The sequence below is a fragment of the Oryctolagus cuniculus genome, chromosome 15 (assembly GCF_964237555.1).
Source record: "Oryctolagus cuniculus chromosome 15, mOryCun1.1, whole genome shotgun sequence".
Lineage (NCBI taxonomy): Eukaryota > Metazoa > Chordata > Mammalia > Lagomorpha > Leporidae > Oryctolagus > Oryctolagus cuniculus.
The window spans coordinates 39,127,676-39,152,647 of record NC_091446.1 but is presented as its reverse complement, the minus strand read 5'-3'; the positions used below and the strand labels follow the sequence as shown (position 1 = coordinate 39,152,647).

Here is a 24,972-nt window from a genome sequence, read left to right as displayed (position 1 = left end):
GTATCGCCTATTTTGCTATAACTTGGTCTCTTGAAAGTTAGAAAATGTATAAACATTTTTTAAATACTTATGAATTCAAAATTATTTGTTAATCTATCTGTAACTGTTCTTTTTAAAGTTGGATGTGCTGTGCAATGGTGAAATTATGGGGAAGGATCATACTATGGAATTCATCTATATGACCAGATGGCGTCTGAGAGGCGAAAACGTAAATTCTTTTCTATTTACTTACCTTTGTGTCTATTTAGTGTACCGATATGGCACTCAGATTTAAAAGTATTACTTAGGAACTGAAAAACCTAGTTTGAGAAAGAGAAGAAACTGGTTCCACTTCTTATTGTTTCTTCCAGCACTCTGTGAAAATGGGTCCCAAGTATAAGACTGTGTTAAATGTGGTTTTGTTGTATTTAAGGTGAGTTTAAAAACCTTATCTAAATATGTTCAGGATTCTGCTAACTTCAAGACAGAGACTCGGACACTTAACTTAGGGGAGCTTAGAGGTATATGGAGTGGGTGGGGGAGACAGTTCTTCCCTGACTGGTACGATTAGTGGTTGGTGAGAGGGTTGTGGTTGTAGTTGTGGTGGATGGGCAGAGAGTAGGAGCCAGGTCTTTTTTTCAGGTACCTCCTTTGCACTGAAAGTATCAAATCAGACCCCAGGGTAAGTGAACTTGTGGAGGTTTCCGATAGCAGCATTAGACTGTTGTGGAATACGGGAGAATTTATTCAAAGGAGGAAACAAAGAAAATTGTGTTCTGGATTGTAAACTGATTAGTTATGATCCCAGGCTGAAGCATATCTGAATTCCAAGTAACGTGGGACACCAGGGAGATTTGGGACAAGCCGATAGATGAAAGTGAAGAATGCAGCAGTAACACTCTAGGAAATTCTCTTCATGAACCGAGTGCGTGAACAAGCACCAACTGAGAAGGTTGGACTAGGCAACTTAGAGTTATCTTTCAGACACTGAGTCTGTAGTGTATATGATGCAGTATGTCAGACTTTGAAACTCTTTCATCTATTCTGTAAACTAGATTTTATTACCTTTCTTCACAGAATGTAAACCATAAAAAATAACATAGAATTAAGAGATTTAACCTCTAACACATGGACAGATAATACAAAATCTAGTCATCATGAGAGTTCCTTGTTATAATAATTCTAAAGCATACTTGAATAGAAGAACCACTGTAAAACCTCAAAAAAGTCATTTCTTATGCTATTCCCTGGGCATATGTGGCTGTTTTTCAGAAATGTCTTGAAATGATAGGAGCTTCACTTAAAATCGTTTGCTGATGTGAATCTTCCTTGGGTAGAGCCTTTCTGGGAAGCTGACTGCTGTGGTCACTGCAGGAGGAAAAAGTGACATTCTCATCATTTACTTTCTCACCACCTAATCGTGTGCCCTTGAACCCAGCAAACCACTTTAGAGCTTTTTAGAAAAATCTAATCGTCATTATATTTGGTAGCTACTACTTGTGTTTCTGTGACATTTGGTAGTTTTTTAAATGGCTGCACACATGTCACCCTCATGTGACCGTTCGCCCCCAACACGTGTCAAGTAGCAGCTGCAGACTGCAGGAGAGACAGGTTGCTGTCAGCCAGCCAGCAGGGGTAGGGAGCAGATACTGCAGGGCTACACGTGACATTGATATTGCACCGAACCTAGGTGTAGCTTTGATAGTTCAGCGGGCATTCCAATCTGTTTTGGTGCTTGAAATCATCGTGATGAATAGGTTTGCCCTAAAATTAAGAAATCGCTTGTCACCCATAGTGAGACCTCTACTGGTGCTCACTTGTCCTTTATAAGACCCCTTCCCAAAGTCATCCACACTTCCAGATGTTTTAATGTAAAAACATCAAAGAGCTAATCATAGGAAGTTTTACTAATAGAATATCAGTTAAGTCAGTCTAACTATAATTATGTTTTAGATGACATAGCTGCACACAGTTTAATGAAAGCTCAGGAAGTATTTCAATACCTTATGATTTTTTGAGGTGGAAACTAAAGCAGTGAACAGAAAAGATGCTGCCCTCGGCGTGTGTGTGCAGCAGTGAGGTGGAGTTGGCCCACGGCTGTCCCTGCCGCAGCCAGCTGTCTTTCCGTTGTCTCCTCTCAGCCCATCTCTCCCACCGTCGTCACAGTCTCGGACCAAATCCCCCAAGTCAGCCCTGACTACGGTTTCTTTCATCCAGCCTTAGCAGATTCTGAAAACCTCTACTATCAAAATACTAAGATCAGAATGCAGCTGTGCCTCACTGCCTCCCCTCCTACCGCTCTGGTCCACGCCACCACCGCCATTCTCCGGAATGAGAGTCTCCCAGCTGGGCTCCCAGCCACTGCCCTTCCCCAGCATGGAGCCAGAGCAGTGCTCTTACAACAGGTTAGAAGATGCCAGTCCTCTGCTCTGCTTCCTCCCGGAGCACTTCACACCCGTTAAATCAAAGCTGAAGTCCTCCCAGAGACCCCAGACACAGCCCTCACCCGCCGGCTCTCGGCCCTGCCAGCTCCCTTTGCCCCTTCTCTCACCTGAGTGTGTTCCTGTGTCACTTCCTCAGTAAGGCCTCTCCTCTCCCAGTCATATCCTTGGTCCCTTTTTCTGCTTGTTGTTCTGCGCGGTATTCCACCCACCTGATGTGCCTGGCCTCTTGTTTCTAAGTTCATTGCTTGTCCTCCGACAACAGCATCATCTGAAGACAAGGACTTGGGTTCTTCACTGTGAAATCTCCAGCACAAAGCAGTACCCAGCACAGACACTCAGTAAATATTTGTTTGAAGAGTCAATTGGATGGAACTGTGTTTAATAATAAGATGATTGTTACACAAAATCTATCCTGAGGATAATTTCACCCCTTTGACTCTCAGTTTACCGTTTGTTTTATCTGCTCAAGGATAGGTTTTTGCTCAGGGTCAAATTAAGTACAAGTTACATTACCAGTAGATGAATGACATGCACAAATGCAGCAGCAGCAATAAAACAACCTTAAAGTTTATTTATTTATTTGAAAGGCAGAGTCGGAGGGAGGGAGAGAAACCCCCAAATAGCCCCAACAGCTGGGACTGGGGCTAGGGCTGGGCCAAGCCACAGCCAAGAGCCTGGTTTCTCTTCCGCCACTTTCCCAGGCATAGTAGCAAGGAATGGGAGCCCAGTAGAACAGCTGGGACTCAAACAGGTACTCTGCTGTGCGGTGCGGGTGTCGCGTGCTGCAGCTGAGTCAGCTGCGCCACCGTCCCAGCCCCAGTGGTGGTTCCTTCACTGACCCCACGCCTCCCCTCTCGACCATCAGCAGCCAGCAAGGCACCAGGAGGACTGAGGAGTTCCGACTGCTCTCCCTCCTGGCACGCTAACCAGCAGGTTATTTCCTAAACTAGTGGCCACACTGTGAGTCTTCCGTTTGCCTCTAACGCTTTATGTTAAACATTTTCATCCATCTGGGGTTAATTCATATATACACATACGGAGCAAGGTTAAAATTAATTTATTCTTAGTTTTATTGACTACAACATATTGAATACGCCATACCTCACTGTTTTATCACTTCCTATACATATACATGCACACACATAGATGTATATATTCTAGAGTATTTCAGAAAATTTATGCAGAAATGGAATTAAAAATTTGGGGAATTTATTGCAGAGCAGTGGGTTAAGCCACCACCTGCAGTGCCAACATCCCATTTGAGCACCAATTTGAGTCCCAGCTGATCCACTCCTGATTGAACTCCTTGCTGATGTACTTGGGAAAATAGCAGAAGATGGTCCAACTGTTTAGGCCCCTACCACAAGCATCAAAGACCCAGATTGGAGTTCTAGGCTCCTGGCTTCAGCCTGGTCCAGCCTGGCCCAGCCCTGGCCATTGCAGCCATTTGAGGAGTGAGCCAGCAGATGGAAGATCAGTCTCTATCTCTCTGTCTCTTTCGTTTTTCCTTTTTACTAAATTTTTTGAAAAGATTTTATTTACTTGAGAAGTAAAGTTACAGACAGTGAGAGGGAGAGACAGAGAGAAAGGTCTTCCTTTTGTTGGTTCACTCCCCAGATAGCCGCAACAGCCAGAGCTACACTGATCTGAAGCCAGGAGCCAGGTGCTTTTTCCTGGTCTCCCATGCAGGTGCAGGGACCCAAGGACTTGGCCCATCCTCTGCTGCTTTCCCAGGCCACAGCAGAGAGCTGGATTGGAAGAGGGGCAGCCAGGACTAGAACCAGCACCCATATGGGATGCCGGCACCGCAGGCGGAGGATTAACCTACTGCACCACGGCGCCAGCCCCACCTTTTTTACTAAATTTTTAAAGATTTATTTATTTATTTGAAAGGCAGAATTAGAGAGAGGGAGGGAGGGATAAAGATCTTTCATCTGCTGGCTCACTTCCCAAATGGCCGCAATGGCCAGGACTGGACCAGACTAAAACTAGGAGCTAAGAGCTTCTTCTTGTTGTCTCATGTGGGTGCAGGGGCCCGAGTACTTGGGCCATCTTCTGCTGCCTTCCCAAATGCATTAGCAGGGAGCTGGATTGGAAGTGGAGCAGCTGGGACTTGAACCTGCACCCATATGGGATGCCAGTGCTGCAGGCAACAGCTTTACCTGCTACACCACAATGCTGGCCCTCTCCTTTCTTTAAAAAATTATTTGAAAGGCAGAGTTAGTTTATTTTTGTACAAAAAAATAATTCATGCATGACTTCTTATGTACATTTCATGAACTTAAATTTTTTTTTTGTTTTTTATGTGAAAAAAAAAAAATAGTTCACTTCCCAGATGCCAGCAAAAGCCAGGGTTGGGCCTCCCCAGGTCAAAACCAAGAGTGCAAGTACTTGAGCTAGATCAGGAGCCCAGTAGTGGGGCCAGAAACCAGATACTCCAGCATGGGGTACGGGCATCCCAAGCAGCGACTGAAGAGTTTCATGAACTTTTTGAAGACCCTTGTGTGCATGGATTTCAAAATTTTTTGCACCAAAATTAATTTATCTTTAATTCAATTTTCCATAAATTTTTTGAAGTATGCTGCTACGTTCCTGCACATCTTGTTCTTTAGAGCAGGTCTCGTGCCCATGTTACATGTTGAAAAGCTTTTATGAAAATCTGATCACATAACACCCTTGTCTGAAACCCTTCAACTGCTCGTTTCGGGGAGAAAGGGGTCAAGTTTGATTCAAGTCCAAACTAACAAAGCTTATAAGGCAAAGCATTTTTTTTTTTCAAGATTTATTTATTTGAAAGTCAGAATTACACAGAGAGAGGAGAGGCGGAGAGAGGTCTTCCATCTGATGCTTCACTCCCCAATTAGCCGCAATGGCCAGAGCTGCGCCGATCTGAAGCCAGGAGCCAGGAGCTTCTTCCAGGTCTCCCACGCGGGTGCAGGGGCCGAAGGACTTGGGTCGTCTTCTACTGCTCTCCCAGGCCATAGCAGAGAGCTGGATCAAAGTGGAGCAGCCGGGATTAGAACTGGCGCCCATATAGGATGCCAGCGCTTCAGGCCAGGGCTTTAATTTGCTGTGCCACAGTGCCAGCCCCTATAAGGCAAATCTTTGGGCCTTCCAAGCTGTTTGATGTTTTATATCAGAAACCGTTAGGGGAGGAATCACCCACTGATACTCTTCCTATTTGTGCTGTCACATGAGCTTTAGATCGGGTTTGAGATTGGCGCGGAGCTGTATTTCGAGTCGGTTGGGCCGACGCCGACATCTTTGCAGTTTCTTCATTTGGTGTGGCGTGGTGTGGCATGGTGTGGCGTGGTGGGACATCTGCCGGCTGTGCCACACTCTTGTCTGGGAGTCCATCTGTAGTCTTCTTTGCTCTTCATGCTGGACACTACCCCTGAGTCTTTCACCCCAGGGGAGACTGCTGCATATTCTGATCAGCCCTGTCCCGGGTCCCGCTTCTGCCCTCCATGGATGGATCACAGGAACCGTGGTTTTGCCTCCAGTTCTGAAGAGCAGTGGGCTTCTCCTTGCACCAAAGAACTCTGGTGGTCGGGCCTGTGGGCTCAGGCTCAGGCTGGCTTCTTGTGACCTCGCCCTTGCTGGGCCCTTGTCTTCACTGTGGTGCATTCCTGAAAGATTTTTATCTCCAGGCAGTGGAACAACCCTCAGACTTAGCCAGATCTTGAAATTTTTCAATGAATAATAGTGTCACCTCACAATTAATCTTTTGCTTATTAGTGAGTGAAAATATCCTTTAAATGAAATAAAACTGCTTCCCAAGCTGTAATGCAAATACACATCAGCTAGGATCTTGGCAAAACACAGAATCTGACTCTGCAGGTCTGGGTCAGGGCCCAAGATCCTGCACATCTCACAAGCTCTCCGGACATGCCAGTGCATTTGATCTTTGTACCATTCTTTGTGCAGTAGGGAGACGTGGCCTGTGACCATTGACTTGCCCTGTAGCTCCCACACCTACAAATTGAGGGTGTTTTATTACAGAGTTAGAGCCCAGTGCTGAAGAGACTCAGCCATCTAATCTAGTCATCAGTCTGATGCTCAGATCCCCATCCATGCCAGTGATTCCTCTTTTTGGAAACATAAATGGAAACAAAGCATTGTTCTGCAGCTTCTCTCCTTTGATGATACGCCTTGTAGACAGTCAGTGAACTTGGAGACAAAGCTTTAATAGCATTCCATTTGTGTGGCTGTGGCATAATTTGAGTAACACTCTGCTTTGGTGGGCGTTTAGATTTTTTTTTTTTTTCAGTTTTTTGACATTACAAGCAATGCTGTAATCCAGTACATACACCTTTTTGTACATGTGCAAGCATATCCATAGTCTAGACCATGCATGTTTTACATTTTGTTAGATAATAACAAGGTCCTCTTGAAAGGTTTTAGCAATTTGTAATTACATCAACAATAATGTACAAATGCCCATTTTTTTCTCTTTTTAAAAGATTTAGCTATGAATTTGAAAGGCAGTGTCAGAGAGCAAGCAAGCTTCCATCTGCTGGTTCATTCCCTAAGTGACTACAATGGCCAGAGCTAGGCCAGAACAAAGCCAGAAGCTAGGAACTTCTTCCAGTTCTCCCATGTGGGTGGTAGGGGCCCAGGGGCTTGGGCCATTTTCCTCTGCTTACCCAGGCGCATTAGCAGGGAGCTGTATTGGAAGTGGAGCAGCTGGAACACAAACTGGTGTCCATGTGGGATGCTGGCACTGCAGGTGGCAGCTGTATCCGCTATGTCACAGGGCTGGCCCCATAGAGCATGCCCATTTTCTAATATCCTCATCAATGTTGCAGATTGTCAATCTTGTAATTCTTCTGTGAGCATTGTTTTCATATTTGTTGCCATGTTGGGGGGTGGTTCATGTTTGTCTTACTGGCTTCTGGCAGCTCTTTCCATAGTTTGAGTGAATTTTCATACATGTTGCAGCCGCTTCCTCCCAGTTGTGTCCAGCCTCCTGGCTTTACCTGTTTTTTGACTCTTAAAATTTAGGTAATCGTAACTCTTGAAAAGTTTAATGTGAATTAATGAGATATGTATATACTAAGGTGCTTAGAGTGCCTGGCATAATAAATATTAGGTATTTTTTTAAATTAAGAATATTAACTTTCATGACTGTGGTTCTCTCCTGTCCCGCCTTGCGATCTTACCATCAACATCTTTTTCCCTTCAGCTCAGTTTCATCCTAGAGTCATGTTCACCTTTTCTTGGGCAGGTTGAGTACCACTGTTAGTACAGCCCCCTCTTCCCAGATGATCCTTTAGTTTTCTGTCATCCACAAAGCTCTGCCCGTCCAGAACCTAAAATCACTACACGATGCATGTCTTCCTTTGCATTATTTGTAGTATTGAGCAATTAAAGAAAAGCAAACATATCTGTCTTAATTGATAACAAAGAGATTAAAAGGGAAAAAAAAGTATAACCATGAGGTTGCCTCTTAGCACCTTAACTCTCTTTTTAAAATTATTATTATTTTATGTATTTAAAAGGCAAGGGAAAAGAAAGAGAATGAAGGATGTCCTGCCCACTAGTTCACACCCTAAATGCCAGCAATAGCTGGGGCTGGACCAGGCTGGATCTGGGAACTGGGAACTCAATCCAGGTCTCCGACCTGGGTGGCAGGGTCTCGGCAAGCTGAGCTGTCCCCTCATATCTCCCAGGGTACATGCTAGCAAGCAGCCGCAATTAGCAGCGGAGCCGGGACTGACACCCAGGCACTCCGGTATGGGATGCGGGCACCCCAAGCAGCATCCTAACTGATGTGCCAAATGCCCGCCCCAAGTCTCCACTTTGTGCTGGATGCTATTTGAGACTTTCATATATAGGCAAAGTTTGATAGGTCAGAGCTTGGAGAGACTTCAGAGAGAAAAAACTCACCAAAGGAGAACAATTAATTAGCACTGTGCACAAAATTAGAGACCAAATGCTAGAGGAAAAAACTTCTATTTTGAAAAAATACCAAGTTTCCAAAATTTTTCTTAAAAGGTTACTAATAGATTTGTTTTCATCTTTGCTTACCTAATTTTTCAAAGTGTTTTCATTGCTTAGTCCTTCGAAGTATCTTTTAAAAACCTATTCTGAGATGTTGCAGTTAGCCTATTTAATTTATGCTTCACTTTTTTGTGCATTTTTTTCATTAAGCATATGCAGTGCTGATTCATATATACCTAATTTTAAGGTATATATTATGTTTTATAGTGTGATACTATATTTATCTTTAATATCAAGTTTAAGAATGATCAGTTTGAAACTCTTAAAAGGTGTAGTAGGTTTCCAATGGAATCTACTTAAATTTTAAAATATTTTCTCATTTATTCCATCATAAAACACTCCATGATGGATGGCAGCTCTGTGGCTTCACTATTAGGTTTGTAAATAGGAGTGAGAAACAGAAAGTTAAAGAGTTCATAACCTAGTGCTATTAAAATAGGTAGAGACTACAATCATCTGAGCTGTAGAAAGAACATAATATACAACAGAAGACGGCTGAGTGAATTTTGATGCCCCGGTCAGACCCCCAATCTCCTTGAACAGTCTGTGCTACAACCAGGACAGTTGGAGATTTAGGAGAACTGGTCACAGAAGGGATGGAACAAAGAGGGTGCCCCTTGAATACACTCAAGAAGTGAAGTTTTCCCAATAATTTGCATTTGAAAAGGACTGGCTGCCAGTTTGGAATTCACAGAATTTAAACAAAACTCATGCCTAGATGCTAAAATTATTTCAAGCTAAATTCTGCCAGTTACCAATCACTAAGTTAGGAAAATCTATTTTTCCCCCCCAAAAAACTACCTTATTTTTGAGAAGTGTTTATTTAAAATTAATCTTGTTGACTCTTATGCTTTGACATTAAAATATTTTAAATAATCCGTTTTAAATATGTATCCAGTTGTGGATGCCTCTTATCTGATGAGTTCATCTCCTCCGCAGTTTCGGTGTCTGAACTGCTCATCTTCGCAAGTCTGCCCTCAGGATGGCCCCTTGTATCAGGTAAGAGGCACTCAGGACTGTGCATATGCCCATCACAATGCCACGGCAGGGATCGCTCGTCCCAGAGTTACTAAGACATGTAACTGTAAAGCCAGTAGTGACTTGAATTGCAAAAGCTTGATCTTTTCAACACATATATACAAACTTTCCCGTTATTTTAATTCTCCTGAATGATCTATTTAATCTTACTGAACTAAAAATGAAACTAAAAATGTTCAGGCCATTAGTCCTAAGTCAGGTATTTTTAACAATTTCTAGTTTCAACCCCTGAGAATTCTCTGATCCATGTTGAAGTCAGATGTTACATTCTGTAAGATTTTTTAATTTTTAAACAAATCAATCATAAGTGAAAGATGAAATGTCGGGGCCAGCACTGTGGCATAGTGGACTAAGCTACCGCCTGCAGTGCTGGCATCCCATATGGGCACCGGTTCTAGTCCCAGCTGCTCCTCTTCCAGTCCAGCTTTCTGCTGTGGCCCGGGAAGGCAGTGGAGGATGGCCCAACTCCTTGGGCCCCTGCACCCGCATGGGAGCCGGAGGAAACTCCTGGCTCCTGGCTTCGGATCGGTGCAGCTCCGGCCATTGCAGCCACTGGAGAGTGAACCATCAGGTGGAAGACACTCTCTTTCTCTCTCTCTCACTCTGACTTTCAAATAAATAATCTTTAAAAAAAAATGAAATGCCAAATTAGGTGTCAATAAATAACAGCCTCAGCTAAATCTAATCGTGAGCTTGTTTAATAGGCACTTTTCTTGGGTTACCTCTTTTAATAATGAAACAATAGTGAGCTAATTAATAAAAACATGCGGTAAAAACCTGGAGCGGGGCCGTTCTCGTGGCACAGCAGGTTAAGCCACTGCTTGTCCTGCTGGCATTGCATATTGCAGGCCCAGCTTGAGTCACTGTTGCTCAGTTTCTGATCCGGCTTCCTGCCGTAGTGCACCTGGGAAGGCAGTGGAGGATGGCTGCAGTACTTGGGCCCCGGACACTCATGTGGGAGACCGGAATGGAGTTCCTGGGGCCTGGCTTCGACCTGGCCCAGCCCTGACTTTTGTGGCCATCTGGGGAGTGAACCAGTGTATGGGAGAGCTCTCAATTGCTCTGCCAAAAAATAGATTGGTTTTCTGAAATGTCTTAAAAGATTTGTCAGAGACTAAGTGCTGCAGTGTGTGGTGAAGGTGACCGAAGATCAACCTTCAGGTTATCTTCATTTTATTTCTTTGGATCCAAGACCAGAGAATTGCAATTGTAACAAATGTCTCTAGCAAACTTAATTCCTGCATCGCAGTCTTGGGGCTGGGACATATGAATGCATGTTAAATATTGAAAAAAACTACTTCAGAGGCCAGCACTGTGGCATAGTGGACTAAGCCACCGCCTGCAGCGCTGGCATCCCATATAGGCACCAGTTCTAGTCCTGGCTGTTCCACTTCCAATACAGCTTCCCTCCTATGGCCTGGGAATGCAGAAGATGGCCCAAATCCTTGGGCCCCTGCACCTGCGTGGGAGACCCAGAAGAAGTTCCTGGCCCTAGCTTTGGATCAGCCCAACTCCAACCGTTGTAGCCATTTGGGAAGTTAACCAGCAGATGGAAGACCTTCCTCTCTCCCTTTCCCTCTGTCTGTAAATCTGCCCCTCAAATAAATAATCTAAAGGGAAGAAAAGTCCTTAGAAACAGAATTTAAAAAAAAAAAAAAAACACCGTGGCTGGTGCTGTGACACAGTGGATTAAAACCCTGCTCTGAAGTGCTGGCATCCCATATGGGTGCTGTTTCTAGTCCCAGCTGCTCCTCTTCCAATCCAGCTGTCTGCAGTGGCCTGAGATAGCAGAAGTCCTTGGGCCCCTCCACCCACGTCAGAGACCCAGAAGAAGCTCCTGGCTCCAGACTTAAAATCAGCTCCGCTCTAGCCGTTGTGGCCATCTGGGGAGTGTACCGGCAGATGGAAGACCTCTCTCTCTGTCTCTACCTCTCTCTGTAACTCTGTCTTTCAAATAAATAAAATAAATCTTTAAAAAAAAAAAAACACTTAAAATTGCTGATAAAAATTTGTGAATTAGTAGTTCAGAATTTCTCTTCAGTCTTTTGGGCAGTGCTATAATATAGAAGTCCCCATGCCTTCATTAAAACGTGTGCTTTTTGATACACACATTTTTTACATTTATTTGAAAGATAGAGCTCCTATCTGCTGGTTCACTCCCTAGGTGCCTGCAGAAGCTGGGTCTGGGCCAGTCCAGAACCAGGAACCAGAAACTCAATCGGGGTCTTCCACATGGGTAGCAGGGATTCAACTACTTGAGCCATCACCTTCTGCCCCCAGGGTGTGTGTCAGCAGGAAGCCGAAATCAGGTGTGAAGCCAAGATCTGAGCCAATGAATCCAACGCAGGATGTGGGTTGTCCCAAGAGGCATCTTAACCTCTGCGCCAAATGCTTGCCTGGATACATGCTTGTTAAGTTCTAGGTTTTCAGCAATGGAGTAAGTTAATGTAACATCTATAAAGGCCAAGAGAAAAATTATTAAGCAAGAAAAATCCTCCTCATTATGTAAATGATGAAAGTTACAATGTAATTAAGCTGGTGCACTCTATAAATGTATGAAATTTATGAGTGTTTCACCTGCGTTGAGCATCATAGCTTATTTGGGGATGATGAGTTATAGGGATACCTCTAGCCTATAGCTATAACCCAAACATATGTGGTTTTTTGTTATTCTTAGAATTGATGTCTGTTTCCTAAAAAATAATGTTCTTAAACCTCAATCCAAGCTATTAGGCAACTGAAGAGGAAAACAATTTTTTTTCAAGATTTGGGAGGAGAAACAGAGACAGAGATGGGCAAGGATCTTCTATCTACTGGTTTACCTCCTGGTGGCCACAGCAGTTGGGGCTGGCCCAGGCCAAAGCCAGGAGACTGGAAATCCAACTGAGTCTCCCATGTCAGGGGCAGGAACCGCAGTATTTGGGCCCTCTGCCAGTGCTTTCCCAGGAACATGAGCAGGGAGCTGGATCGGAAGCACAACAGCCAGGACTTGGACTGGCGCTCACGCGGGATGCCGACCTCACAGGCAGTAGCTTAACGCACTGCACCACAGTGCTGGCCCTGATAGATTTCCAAATCTACACAGATTTCCTGTCCTTTCTTTCATACTTCATTATGGGTTATATAGTCTTGTAAGAAAATTTAACTTGTAGTTATAGGAGGTACCCTTAGCCAAAATCAGAATGTCTAGGAAAATATCAATGGATCAAAATTTACACAGGAAAGAAAACTTAAATCACTAATTCATGAAATAGATAAAAAAAAAAAAAAAGTAAGGAATTAACTTCCTTAACGGATACCTAAATGGTTTTATGGTCATATTCTCTCAAATTTTTCAGATCATTCCCAGGCCAAATATATGTATTACTTTACATCATTGAAAAAAGTGGAATTCTCCTAGATTCCTTTACAAAAGTAGTGTGACCATGACAAAACAACTGACAGATAACCATAAATAGACGACTCGTACCAGCTGTCATTGAGATGATCACGCACTGAAAGAATGGCAAACCAAGACCTAGCTGAATTTCTATGAGAAATGCAAGAATGGCTTGACATTAGAGGGGTGACATGTATGGATTATAAACGTTTTTTACTTAGTGCCTGTGTAGAAAATCCAGGTCATCAGTAGATACTTCAGAGACATCTGATCAAATTCATATTCTTTACCTAGATTTACAAATTACCAATTCACTCCTGTTTTGGTTTGTGTGTGTGTGTGTGTGTGTGTGTGTGTGTGTAGCCATTTAAAAGTATATCAGGTAGTATGACAACTAGCCATTGAAAACACGAGTGTGTCTTTCCTAAGACGGACCTTCTGTGTATCCGTAACTCCATTTCATACTCAAGAAGTTTAAGTGGTGCACTAAAATTACAGAGATGTCAGTTACCCCCATAATTATGCCATTAAATGTAATTCCACACACACTTGACTCAGATTTTTGTTAAACTTTATAAAGCCTATCATTGTAAAGTTCATCAGGAGATACAAACAGGGGCTGCTGCAGCCACGTTCTAACATGAGTGACGAGGAAACGCGTGTGCAGCCACATGTTAACCGCATCTTAGAGCTGAGCTAATCGGATGCTCATTTGAACACAGACGCAGGATAAGGATAGCTCAGGAACAGGCTCTGGAATGCATCAGACTATCAAGAGTCTCTCACAGGAATGGAGAAAACAGACGTAGTTCACAAATACCCACTGAGCACTTGGCATGCAATGGCAGTCTTCCAGGCTCTGGGGATAAAGGAAGGCAAGTCTTGGTCCTCACAGAAGTTACACTCTAATGATGGTCACAGAACAAATGAGTAAACCAGGGACTGTTCAAAGACAATTTAAAGGAGATAAATAGAATATTTTTGATAAAGGGCCAAGTAAAGTCTTCAAAAATGAAGAATTGAGAGAAGTAGCCGTGAGAATATGGGAGGTAGAATGTAGAACACACAAGGCCAGAGGAGTAGTCTGCCAAGGCCCCGAGAAGGAAGCCTGCGTGGTAGAGAAGCACACGGAGGCCGGCGGGGCTGCGGCCAGACGGGAAGGGCAGGTTGTGTGGTGACAGAGCGCTCAGGGAAGCAGGTGCGGCGGGGCAGGCTTGTTTTCAGCTAACCACACAGGGTGCGGTGGCCGTTCAGTCCATGCCTCACTATTTCCTAATAGTTTTCTTGGTGGTGTAGGTGGCAAACCTTAAAAACTAGTACAGAAGCAATCAAGAAGAAAATAGAGGTTGAGCAACTGATCTCAGACTGGGGACAGCCTTTCCCATTCTATCTTGTTTTTAAAACTATGAATATTGAAAAGCACATAGCAAGAAGCTCGCATCACTAAGAAAGTTTTTGTACAACAGAAAAAGGTTCAACATCCGTAACACAAAGAACTCAAACAACTCTTAAAAATTTTTTTAAAAAAAGGCCTTTCATTTAACAAAAAGGAGCAAAGGATAACACTCATTCTGAGTGAGGTTCTGGGGAAATGGGTACTCATATTTCTTTTGGAAATATAAAAACAGAACACCATTGTAACAGTATTTATAAAAAAAGTTTTTTAAAATACGCATACCGATTGAACGCACAGTTCCACATCAGGGAGTTCCTATCCCCAGGGCGAGAAATAGATGGCTGGATCAAGAGTAACCCATTACAGCAAAGGAAAAAACTTTGCAGCCCCCGAACCATGCAGCAAAGGGAGACTCAGATATGTGTGACTCATTTCTCTATCAGCTAGTCTATAGCTGCCCAAAAGGATCGTATAGGAAGGTATTAAGTCGTTTGGAAATAGGTTTATAGAATTTTAACTGGACAAGATTATTAACCAAACAACGTGTAGCATGATTCAAATTCTGGGAAAAAATGTAGATATGACCAGAAAGATACAATTTTTATGATGATTGCCTTTGGATGGTAGGATTTAAGTAATTCCTCTTTTAAAACCTCTACACATGCTTTTCTGTATTGCTAAATCTACAATAAGACAAATTACTTTCATGATAAAAAAAAATCCTTTAAGGAAAAAAAGTACCTCAACCAGTTTTGTCATTTTCTAAAATTACCACTTTTGAAATGTTTACTTTGAAAGTATCTTTTCCTCACTTCTGTAAAGTGAGGACCAGCACCCGTGAAATGCAGGCCCAGTCAGCGCGGGAGAGGCCGCCTTTCATAATAGTGATGGTGGTACCATTTTTCCTTCAGAACGCAAACTGAAACACAACTGAAGGTACAGCTGAACACTTTTCAGGGTTCTGACACATCTGACATTATTCAACGATGTGTGTTGTCCTAAAACACCAATGGCTACTTCAAAACTGAGAAACTCACTGGGTGACTACCAAGCTCGTTTACTTCCCTGTCTACCTTCATCCCTAGTAGAATGGTGATGGGTACCTCTGTCCATGAGGATTTCATGTGGGGACTTTAAGAAGGTGGTAACATGGAATTGAAATGGGGTCTTGAAATCCATGCAGTTTTTTCATAGTACACACTCTCAATGATCTTTAACATGTCTGGATTTCATAAACTTTTCTACCAAGATAAACTCATCTTGGAATTCCATTTCTCATGAATTTTTGAAGTTCCCTGTGCCTAGTACTGTTGTCTCAGGTTTTTGCAGAAAGCATGATGATTGAATCCAGAATGGGAGGTCGACCCGGATAGAGTGTGGGGAAAGGGCCAGCTGCCGGCCGGGAGAGATGCAATGGCAATCAGTAAGGTTAGCATAGAACATCTCAGTGGTTTCAGAATCTGGCTGAACATCAGAAACAAAGAATCTTCTAAAACACAGATTTCTGTGCCCTCCCCCACATAATCTGATTGTATTTTAAACTTCATTCCGTTTGCTCACAAACAAGTAAAATCAAAAGAATTTCAGAGCACAGAAACCCTGAGGGACTGAGATTTCTGCTCTCAGCCTTTAGAAAGCCACTGCTGGCATCCACTATGCCTCTGCAGCTGGGAGCCCAGGAGCCAGGCAGCGTTTGGATTCCTGCCTTCCAGACCTGTACCCAGCAGGATGGCCCAGCAGCCTGTGACCTTGAGTGTTCTCAGTCACAGCTCCGCGAGGCACCGAGCTGGTCATTTTCAGGACCACTGGCTCCCACTCTGTCCCTTTCATCGGCATGAAGGAACACCAAGCTCTCTGATCTGGATCTTTGCACTCACCTACACTCTGCTGGAAAAATGCTAGTTGGAGGCTATGTTGGCCCTTTTCTTGATTCCACACATTTAGTTTTAAAAGGGTCAGTCACAGCTTTAATGAAACTCCTTGGTTCTCCAGTCACTTTCTGATGTTGTGATGTTTTGCATTTATACGATCTGGTAACAGTAAAAACAGGTGCAAAAGTTAGTGTGGCATATGCCTGTACTGCGAGAAATGCTGGACGTATGATAGCTTTTCTGCATAGAGTAACATCCAGGACGATGTAAGGCCTTCAGTTATGCAAGTATTGTGTAATAGTTAAGTCTATTTCATACTAACAGCTGGCTTTTGAAAGAAGACAGCGACCTAAATATTTATGTAACAGCTACTTATTTTTAGTATTTTATAAAGAATCATTAAACTTAAGTGTTAAGTGCTAAAAATTATCAAGCATGTGAAAAATGTGACTTATGAAGACTACTCCAGTTCCTTACATTCATAGTGGTGGTGGGGGTCTCTGTTAATAAGGGACTCACATGAGTCACATATACACTCTCTGATGTCTATGGGTCTTTGAATGTGGCCTCTGCTGCACGTTAGTGAAAATAACTGATTCTAGTAAAGTGATGGCAGTCAAAAGAGATTATTAGTTTATGGTAACTTTAAGTGGTAGTTTAAATCTTAATGTTATAAATTCCAACACCAGGTAATATTATAAATGATGACCTCAAATTATTAACAATCTCTTGTATATGAACTGTACTGTCTTTATAGAAATCTAGTCTTATTCATCATCTGTTTTTATTTTGTAGTCGTATCCTATGGTATTGCAGTATCGACCAAGAATTGATTTCGGTTAGACCAAGGGGCCTAGATGTCACGGAGATGAATCCTGCACTGTTTGTTTACTCGTCAACAGATTGCACAGAAAATGGTGTGCGGACTAGAGGGAAACAATCAGATTTTCAGCATGCAAATAAGGCCATTGTTCGTCTCAGTTGTCAGTTGCATTCATGTTGTTTCTATTAAAAGCAAACCAAGTGCCATTTTGCTACTGAACCGTCTGCATAAGGTATTTGTGCTGTCTCACAGTGTGCAAGTCATGGTTGAAATCAGGTGTGCAGCCATGAGTCTGACTATTGCTCGCCTCTTCCAAGATCATTCTATTATTTAATTACACTAGCTCAATGGCTCAGTCTTTGTGGTATCGCAGTTTTCACATAGACTATTTTATTAATTCTTGTTCAAATAGAGTACTGTACAAGAAACTAATAATTATATCTTGAAATTATTTTGTATGGAAATATATTTAGAAAAGTGGTTTCTGAACCATCACCCTGTTGTTGGTAAGCTTTTTGTGTAAAAAGTAGTTCATGTGTGTGTGTACAAGTCCTTTTGTGAAGAATTCCAATTATTCTTTAGCATCAGAGCACATCGTAATCGTAGACATCCTCAGTGTCTGTCTTTGTAGTCTACCGATTGCACAAGGAAGGCGCGGCAGCCCTCCCGATGGAGAATCCGTGCGCCATCTGGGACACCTGAAGACAGACTCGCAGCCATTCAACATGGTGGCAGCTGATCACATTTACTAATAAGAAAACTTAGTGTGTAAGTAAAGTCAATATTTGCTAATGCCTTATGCGAAGCAGGTGCTGCTTACTGACACGTCATTGGATAGCCCGTTTTATGTTTGTATCTTTACGTTGTTGCTGTCACTTAATGAGTGCACTGTTTTCTCTGTTTAAGTTGGCCTTAGATGTGTGTCCATGTGGCATGCAGAGGGTTAGGATGACTTTTAATATTAGGATTTTTAGAGCAGATGACATTTGAAATCCATAAAATAGCTAAAGTCTCAAAACAGTCGTAGATCAAAACTGTAAGTTACCTATTGCATTTCCAAACCATACACGTAAAATAGAATAAATGCAACACTGTTGGTCAATAGGCTGATCAGAACTAATGGTTTGAGAGGAATTTTATTTTAGGTCCTGTAGCAGTCAGAGGGAAATGAGATTCTTGCTCTCTACATGAGTTCATTAAGGCCAGAGCTGTGGTAACGTCCTTGATTTTGTGGTTTTGTTCAGTCCTCCCTTCATTTTGGGATTAGTCTGCAGTTCTTGTTACCTTAAATTATATGAGAAACTTCATTTTAAACCTTTCAAAATTCAGTTGTTTTCAGAAAGTTTCTTTGGAAATTGTTTTACTCATTGTTTCAAAACAAAGTTAAACTGGAAAAATTCTTGAAAGTTAGGAAAAACAATTGTTTTAGAAATCTGACATGAGCACAATCTGTGTGTTGAACACATAGTTTTTACTGAATACATGGTACAAATGCTGCATTTCCCAGTAAAATATAAGTTAATGCCTTCTGAATTTTAAAATGCTTCTTAGAAACATTGTGCAGTGCTGAGACATACAAAATGCAGCTCAATCTTTGTGAATGAAACTTCAATTATTTTCTTACATATTTTATTCAAGTCCAAGTCTGTGTTACAGTTTTCTGTTGTTACTGTGACTTTTGTGGGAAAAGGTTATGGCAATATCGCAACTTCATTTTTTTATAATGTGTTCTTGGAAGGACTCACAAGCAGAATTTAGAAAGCAGATTTTCACTAACCCTTTCAGTGGTCGGAAAAAAACCATTACACTCAACCAAAAACTGAATTTACCATCAGGCTACAGAAATTATTTTGCTGTGCCATGAAACCTAGTTCCCAGATATCCCTAAGAAATGTTTTTAATTATTATAAATTTATCACGTCTAGGTCAGTGATTAAGAAGTAGTGCTTTACACATGGAAGTTAATTTAATTAACTCAAAATGGATTAAGAATGCATTTTTAAAACCACAAATGAAATTTGATGTTTTAGCTTCCTGGCAAAAATTTACGGCCAGAAATGAATTTTGTATACAAGATCTCTTTAAATTTGGTCTGTTGCCCAATCCTATGTAATTGTACTATTTTCCTTGGAAATATGTAAGAGACAGTTATGGAATTGAAAATCATTTTATATAAAATTGCTTTCTTTGATGTTAATGTGTTAACATTTTGTTAAAATGCGATGGAGTACATATACGTAAGTGCCAAAACAGGTGAACACCTTCCATTCAGAAGGGCGTCAGTTGCTATTTGAGGCCAAGCACACACATCTGGATGCTCTGAGTCACGTGATACTGCTCCTGAGAGGCACAGGCTGCTGGCGCTGCCCTCTGTGGGTACAGGCCTCTAACTGCTTTCCCATCCAGCAGTTTGTTAGCCCCTAAGTCAGTCTGGAGAATTTTAGGAAAGTATGCAGGCACCCTCGTGGTCAACTTTATAGATTCTGGGTGCTAACAAAGCAAACTATCAGTAACCCATAGGGGTAATCATCAAACTCTGTACAACTGGAGAAGAAAGAAACCTGAAGTTAACTTTTCCTTTCATCTGTTGTTTAAGCAATACATTGAAAAAAACTTACTTCCATAAAAGATTTATCTGTTTTATCTGCCTTAATTATCACTGTAAAAGAATCCAGGAGCCCTAGATGTCAAGAATGCTTGTGGTTTATAAACAGAACTTTATTTGAAGTAATCACAATCAGTTAATAGAGAAGTCAGAATATGGCCCTTTCTCTAGATTAACAAGACAATTTTAAGAAGTTTGGGGAAAAAACCTGAAAGGCTCATTGAGTAGGTGATACTCGGTGGGTCATGTCCTCCAACTGCTTTCATGAGAGTCTGTCATTTCCTCATTCATTGAACAGCTGTCCATTCTCATTGGCCACATTTTATGAAGTTACTGCGTTTTCTCAACTATATTATACACTCAAATATAAGCTAAATTTAAACTGATTCTTAAGGGAAAAAAAGCATTGTATGATATTGTGAACTGTTTAGCTTTATTGAATATCTAAGAGAAAGTGCCTCACTGCTGAAGTGCATTTCTGTTTTAGATTTCTGCATAAATTGAGTTATCTGTACCTGTTTCTTATGAATGGTTTTTCTACTTAAATAGGCGCTTGCAAGTTTCTCTTTTTGAAAGATTTTCTTAAGAACATAGGTATCACCAAAGACATTTTACTGTTAATAACCATATTACAGAAACAGTTTTAACAGTTTGGAAGTTGGAAATTTTTAGTTTGCAATTTAATTTTGTATAGTTAGGCAATAACCTTGATCAATCGCTACAGTATCACCAAAGAAAGGCTTTAAACTGAATTTTCTTGGTGAGCTCAAGCAGATGCAGGTGCTCCCTGCAATAATCAGATCCTACTTCCTTTTATCTGTCATCAGGATGTTAGAAGAGAAAGAGATCACCACAAGAAATAGCCCCCTCTGGGAAAAAAGGGGGAAATACTTTGAAAAGAAAATTGAGATTTTTAAATCATAACTCAAGAAGCTCTTTGTTCCACACAGAGTAGTGTAAATTAAAATTACACTTCTTTAGCTCGTGGGTTCTTAGTCGTGAGAGAACGTTCACTAAAGACACACTTTGGGAAAAGTGCTGACATGCTTACTTGTATAGAACACAATACATTCTATTGGACTTACATAAGTAAGTGCTTTTTCTGTATTCAAAAGCTAAATTTTCATTAGGGCTTATTTTTCCCCCCTGTAAAGCAACTCTATCTCGTTTCTCAGCAGTTACTGTGCTGTTAGTACAATTTAGATACAGCCCAGTTCAGCAGACTGGGTTCCAGAACAAAGAGCACGTGTGCCCAGCTAACGTGGGGAACCGTTGTACCACCTCTCCTTGGGAGCTCACGCTGTGGGCACCTTAGAGGCCACACAGCGTCTTCCCGATGGGTAACTGGGCAAACCTCGCTGCACAGGATAAAGATGGCTGCCCACTCAGAAATACACTCTGCCTGCCATGCGGAATTTCCCAGCAAGCTAAGATTTATGCCAGTGACGTTGGCTGCTCGCAAAAACTCCTCAAGTGACTGACTTTGCCATAACTGATTTCCTGGATGAGAAAGGCAAAAGCGTGAGATGCCACTATTACTTAGTGATAGATAGCCCTAGACTTGAGAGTGACAGAGATTGTAACACAGGCAAGAACTGGTTTGTGAAGAGTAGTGAACACGTGAGAGATGAAGAGGGTAACCAACAGTTACTGGATTTACATTAGAGTGCTGACAGAAACATCGGATTGCAAAGTCATTAAAACCAACAAGCAAATATAAACTACAGGGTTTTCATAGTTGTTTTTTTTTTTTTTAAGCAGTGGCATTTTTCTGGTAATTTAGAAGTGATTCTCTGCCAAGGTCATACGGTTTTCACAAACAGTTTGTTTCCCATCCTTATACTTTCAAGTAGAATTAAAATGCTTGAGCACTACCTTTTCAGAAACCTATACAACTTGCCCAGCCCACTCACAGGTCTCTAAACCAGAAGCACCAGCCCCCCGTGTCTATGAGTCACAAGGCTGCATTTTTCTCATCTTTACATTTAGAATCAAGTAAAGCAGACCACGTGGAGGCTTCAGCAAGTTCATGGAAAACGGCACTCAAAGGTAGCTGCCAATATCCCATGAGCTTGTTCTATCTCCCCTCCCCGTATATTGAATACTGGGTCTGGTGTTCTTCCATCTTGTAGTGCTTCATGAAGAAAGAAACCGGTGTGAGTGCAGGCGGAGTATTTCTGGTGGCAGATAGTGAAGAGATTAACGTACTTATCCCTCCACTTCGCATCAGTCCCCTGGAGTGGGAGCTCCTGCACATCAAAAATGTATGGCATCAGCCTAGCTTTGTCCGGGGTCAGCTTTTTTGCTGTATTTCTTAGAAGGGGAGTGGGGGCTCAAGTGTCCTTACAAAGCTGTGGTCCAGGACAGGAGCTGGGGTGGGAGGGGGTCGGGGAGTGCCAGGGTTCTGCTGCTTTCCTGAATCGGGTCAATACAACAGCAGTACCAGTTTATCATAAAGTAGCCCTCACAATAAGTACAACTATCACAAAGTATATTGTAAAGTTACGTTGCTGTTTTTCCTTTGAGACACGAAATACTTTAAGCTTTTTGTCAAAAGTGGTAACATCTTAATACAAATAAAAACCTTTTTGTGGTTGTAAGATTTAGCTTATAAATCATTCAAATTGAAGTGAAAGATTTACCAGGTCATTGTTAATGACTTAGTCTATTAAGAATATATGTATTTTTGTAATGGAAAAGCACTTGTAGATATTTAATCAGTCCAAGATATATGTGTTTTGCAGAAATAAAATGCTGCTTAGAGATTCTCTTTAAATATTTTTTATTTTTGTGCTCAAATGTATTTTCTGTTGATCTATGGAATGTTCTGTACAAAGCTGTATGATTGTACTGTTGGGCTAGATACATTTTTTTTAAAAAAAATCTGGACTTAGGCAAGTATATTTGACCATGTTAAAATAGTATCTTTGTTATTAAAAATTTGATTGCATAACTTACTGTTGTCATCTTTACTATTATTAGTAGCTGGAGATTACAACCTCCCTTAAAACTGTCTCCGTTACCTACTACTCCTAGGGCAGATTTCACTGAAACTTTATGAGTGTTTGAGATTGTAAGCATTTTCTAAAGATTCTGCAGCTGTTCAGTTTTAAGATGGCAAACTGCCCCTCAAATAATACTTAAGCCAGGAAGGAAGCTGCAAGCGTGGGGTGCTAGCTGCCAGGGGAGCAGGGCCCCAGCATCTACCTGTTAGGGGCTTGCAGTGTGCTGCTCACCTCCCCTAACTGCCACACCTCCCTCCTCCCCATTGGCCTGGACCGGCCATGACCCCCACATCACACAGCACCACCAAGCACTTGGATGCACAGCTGCACCCCGAATCAGTCATGGGTGGGGGCAGCATCAGAGCCGAGGTCCCCATAGCCCCTCCCTGTCATCACTCGCATGGTGTTGACACAAAGCCAGTTTCTCATTTTCCTCTTCTTCACCAGAAATGAGCTCGAAGTCAGCACGTCCCCACTGGACAGTTCCGGCCTGGGGAGCTGGGGCTGCCTGGGGCCGGGCAGGGTCACCCAACGTTTATGGCCAGGGAGCAGGTGGCTGCCTTGCAGCCTCATTGTGAGGCCAGCCGGCTGGCTCACAACCAGACGGCACTGACTGCGGAGCAGAGGGACAATGAGACATAAAGCAGTGCGGCCCAGCGAGGCTCTTGGAGAAAGCAAAACTTAACAGCTCTTTCCTTTCTCTCTCCTCCCTGCACTATTGTGAATTATTCCAATTAGTATTTCATTCCTTCTCCTGAATTATGCCCCTCCCGCTTTGGGCACGTCCCTGTTCAACCACTCTTCCTCGTCCCTCGTCTCGTTTTCCTGGCCTCTGTTCTCATCGGTTGCCACTGCCTTCTTGTCATTCTGCGTCTGCTTGTCCTACGTTCCCCTCACTCTGTTCACTTCCCTTCCATTCCCTTCTCTTCCAGGCCTGCTGCTTCTGAGCTTTGGGTCTTCGGCCCTCCCTCAGGGGTTCCTTCTTTTACCCTGCTGTCCCCTCTGTAAGTCAGAGCCCCACGCGCTCCACACCCCCCAGAGGGAGAGGGGAACGGCCAAGCCCCTGGGGAGCAGCTGGGCCTGGTGCCCCACAGCAGGGACACCCCCAGCCTCGAGGCTGACCTCTCCGATCAGGCCCAGAGGACCTATGTGGTAACTGCTTCTCGCAGACCCCGTAACAAAATACCACAGGCTGGCAGCTCACACCACCCAGAGGGACCCCCCCCCTTCCATTCCAGAGGCTGCCTAGCCAAGATGGAGGTGTTGTGGGCTTGGTGTCCCCCAAGGCGTCTCTCAGATTGTCAGCAGCTGTCTTTCCCCTGTGTGTGCACAGCCTCTCCTCTGGCACAGGAGCCCCTGGGCTGTCTTCCTTTCCTTCGAAGGTCACTGTCAGAGCAGATTAGGCTCCTGCCCTTCTAAGTTCTGTTATCCTTAATTAACCTCTCTGAAGGTCCTATCCCCAAAGAATAGCATGTTCTAAGGGACTAGGACTTGAGCGTGCAGCCTGGGGTAGGACACCCCAGAGACCTGGGTTCAAATGCAGAGCCATTGTGTTGTGCACCTGGACAAGGTATTGAACCTGAACCTCAGTTTCTGCCTATCTAAGGCAGGAATAATCATGATGTGACCCAAAGGCTTGTGGGAAATGAAGCACAAGGCTTGGGCAGAGGGCCGCAGCCATTTGCAGTGTCTGCTCATCTGTAGATTGCAACCTTTGGTCCTGTTGGCGTTCTGTCCTTGGTTTGCTTCCAGAACTGAAACGCTGCCAGGTAACTGAAGTCCTGCTCACGACAGCTCCTCCAATCACGGCTGGTTCAGAAAAGTCATTTCCACTGAGTTTGCCAACAGAAAGGACCTGGCACAGGGTCTAGAACAGACCAAGTCTTCTGCAGACACCTTCCCTTTTCCTCACTCCCATTTCATCAGCAGAGACCGATGAGGTGGGAACTGTTAGCCCGATTCCAAGGACGTGAAAGCAAAGCTGAAAACTCCAATAATCACCTAGCACATACCTGGGAACTTCAAGAATTAAAAGTTGATTTCAGTGCAAAAAACCCTTGGAATCCATGCCCAGTTTTCTCATAACATGCATTTTGTGTGACTTTTGGAATCCCTCAACTTTGGGTCTCCACCAAGGTCTCCTTTTTTCCAAGGGTGGTCCTGCTTTCCAGGGGGCACTGGCTCTTTAGGGCTGAGAACTGTGACAGCCTCAGGAGACTGAACTCAGGCCCTCCTGGCTGTCCCGGATGGATAACAAAGAGCACAGATACTGGGAAGCTAGCCTGGGCCCAAGACGCCATACCACGGATGCCCACGTGGCCAGCCCATGACTTCCAGCACCCACTCCATCCATCCCAGGCACCAGGCTAGGCTGTGGTGATCTGGTGGTACTCAAAACAGATTCCACCTGTCTGTTCATAGGGCTTATA

At 43.0% G+C, this 24,972-nt stretch overlaps 1 protein-coding gene across 3 annotated transcripts in view; it reads left to right on the top strand.

Moving 5' to 3' along the window:
- PCGF5 (polycomb group ring finger 5) overlaps positions 1–22,491 on the top strand; it is a 66,709-nt gene extending 44,218 nt beyond the window's left edge. Inside the window, exons 7-9 of one of the 3 annotated variants that reach the window (XM_070057630.1) lie at positions 119–208; positions 9,366–9,425; positions 16,906–22,491. In XM_070057630.1, coding sequence (XP_069913731.1) covers positions 119–208; positions 9,366–9,425; positions 16,906–16,953 — 198 coding nt within the window. In that variant the 3' untranslated portion in view covers positions 16,954–22,491. Of the gene's footprint in view, positions 1–118; positions 209–9,365; positions 9,426–12,802; positions 13,800–16,905 lie in introns of those variants that run through there. The other 2 variants (XM_070057631.1, XM_051823407.2) reach the window with 2 other exon arrangements.
- The last annotated feature ends 2,481 nt before the right edge of the window (positions 22,492–24,972 follow it).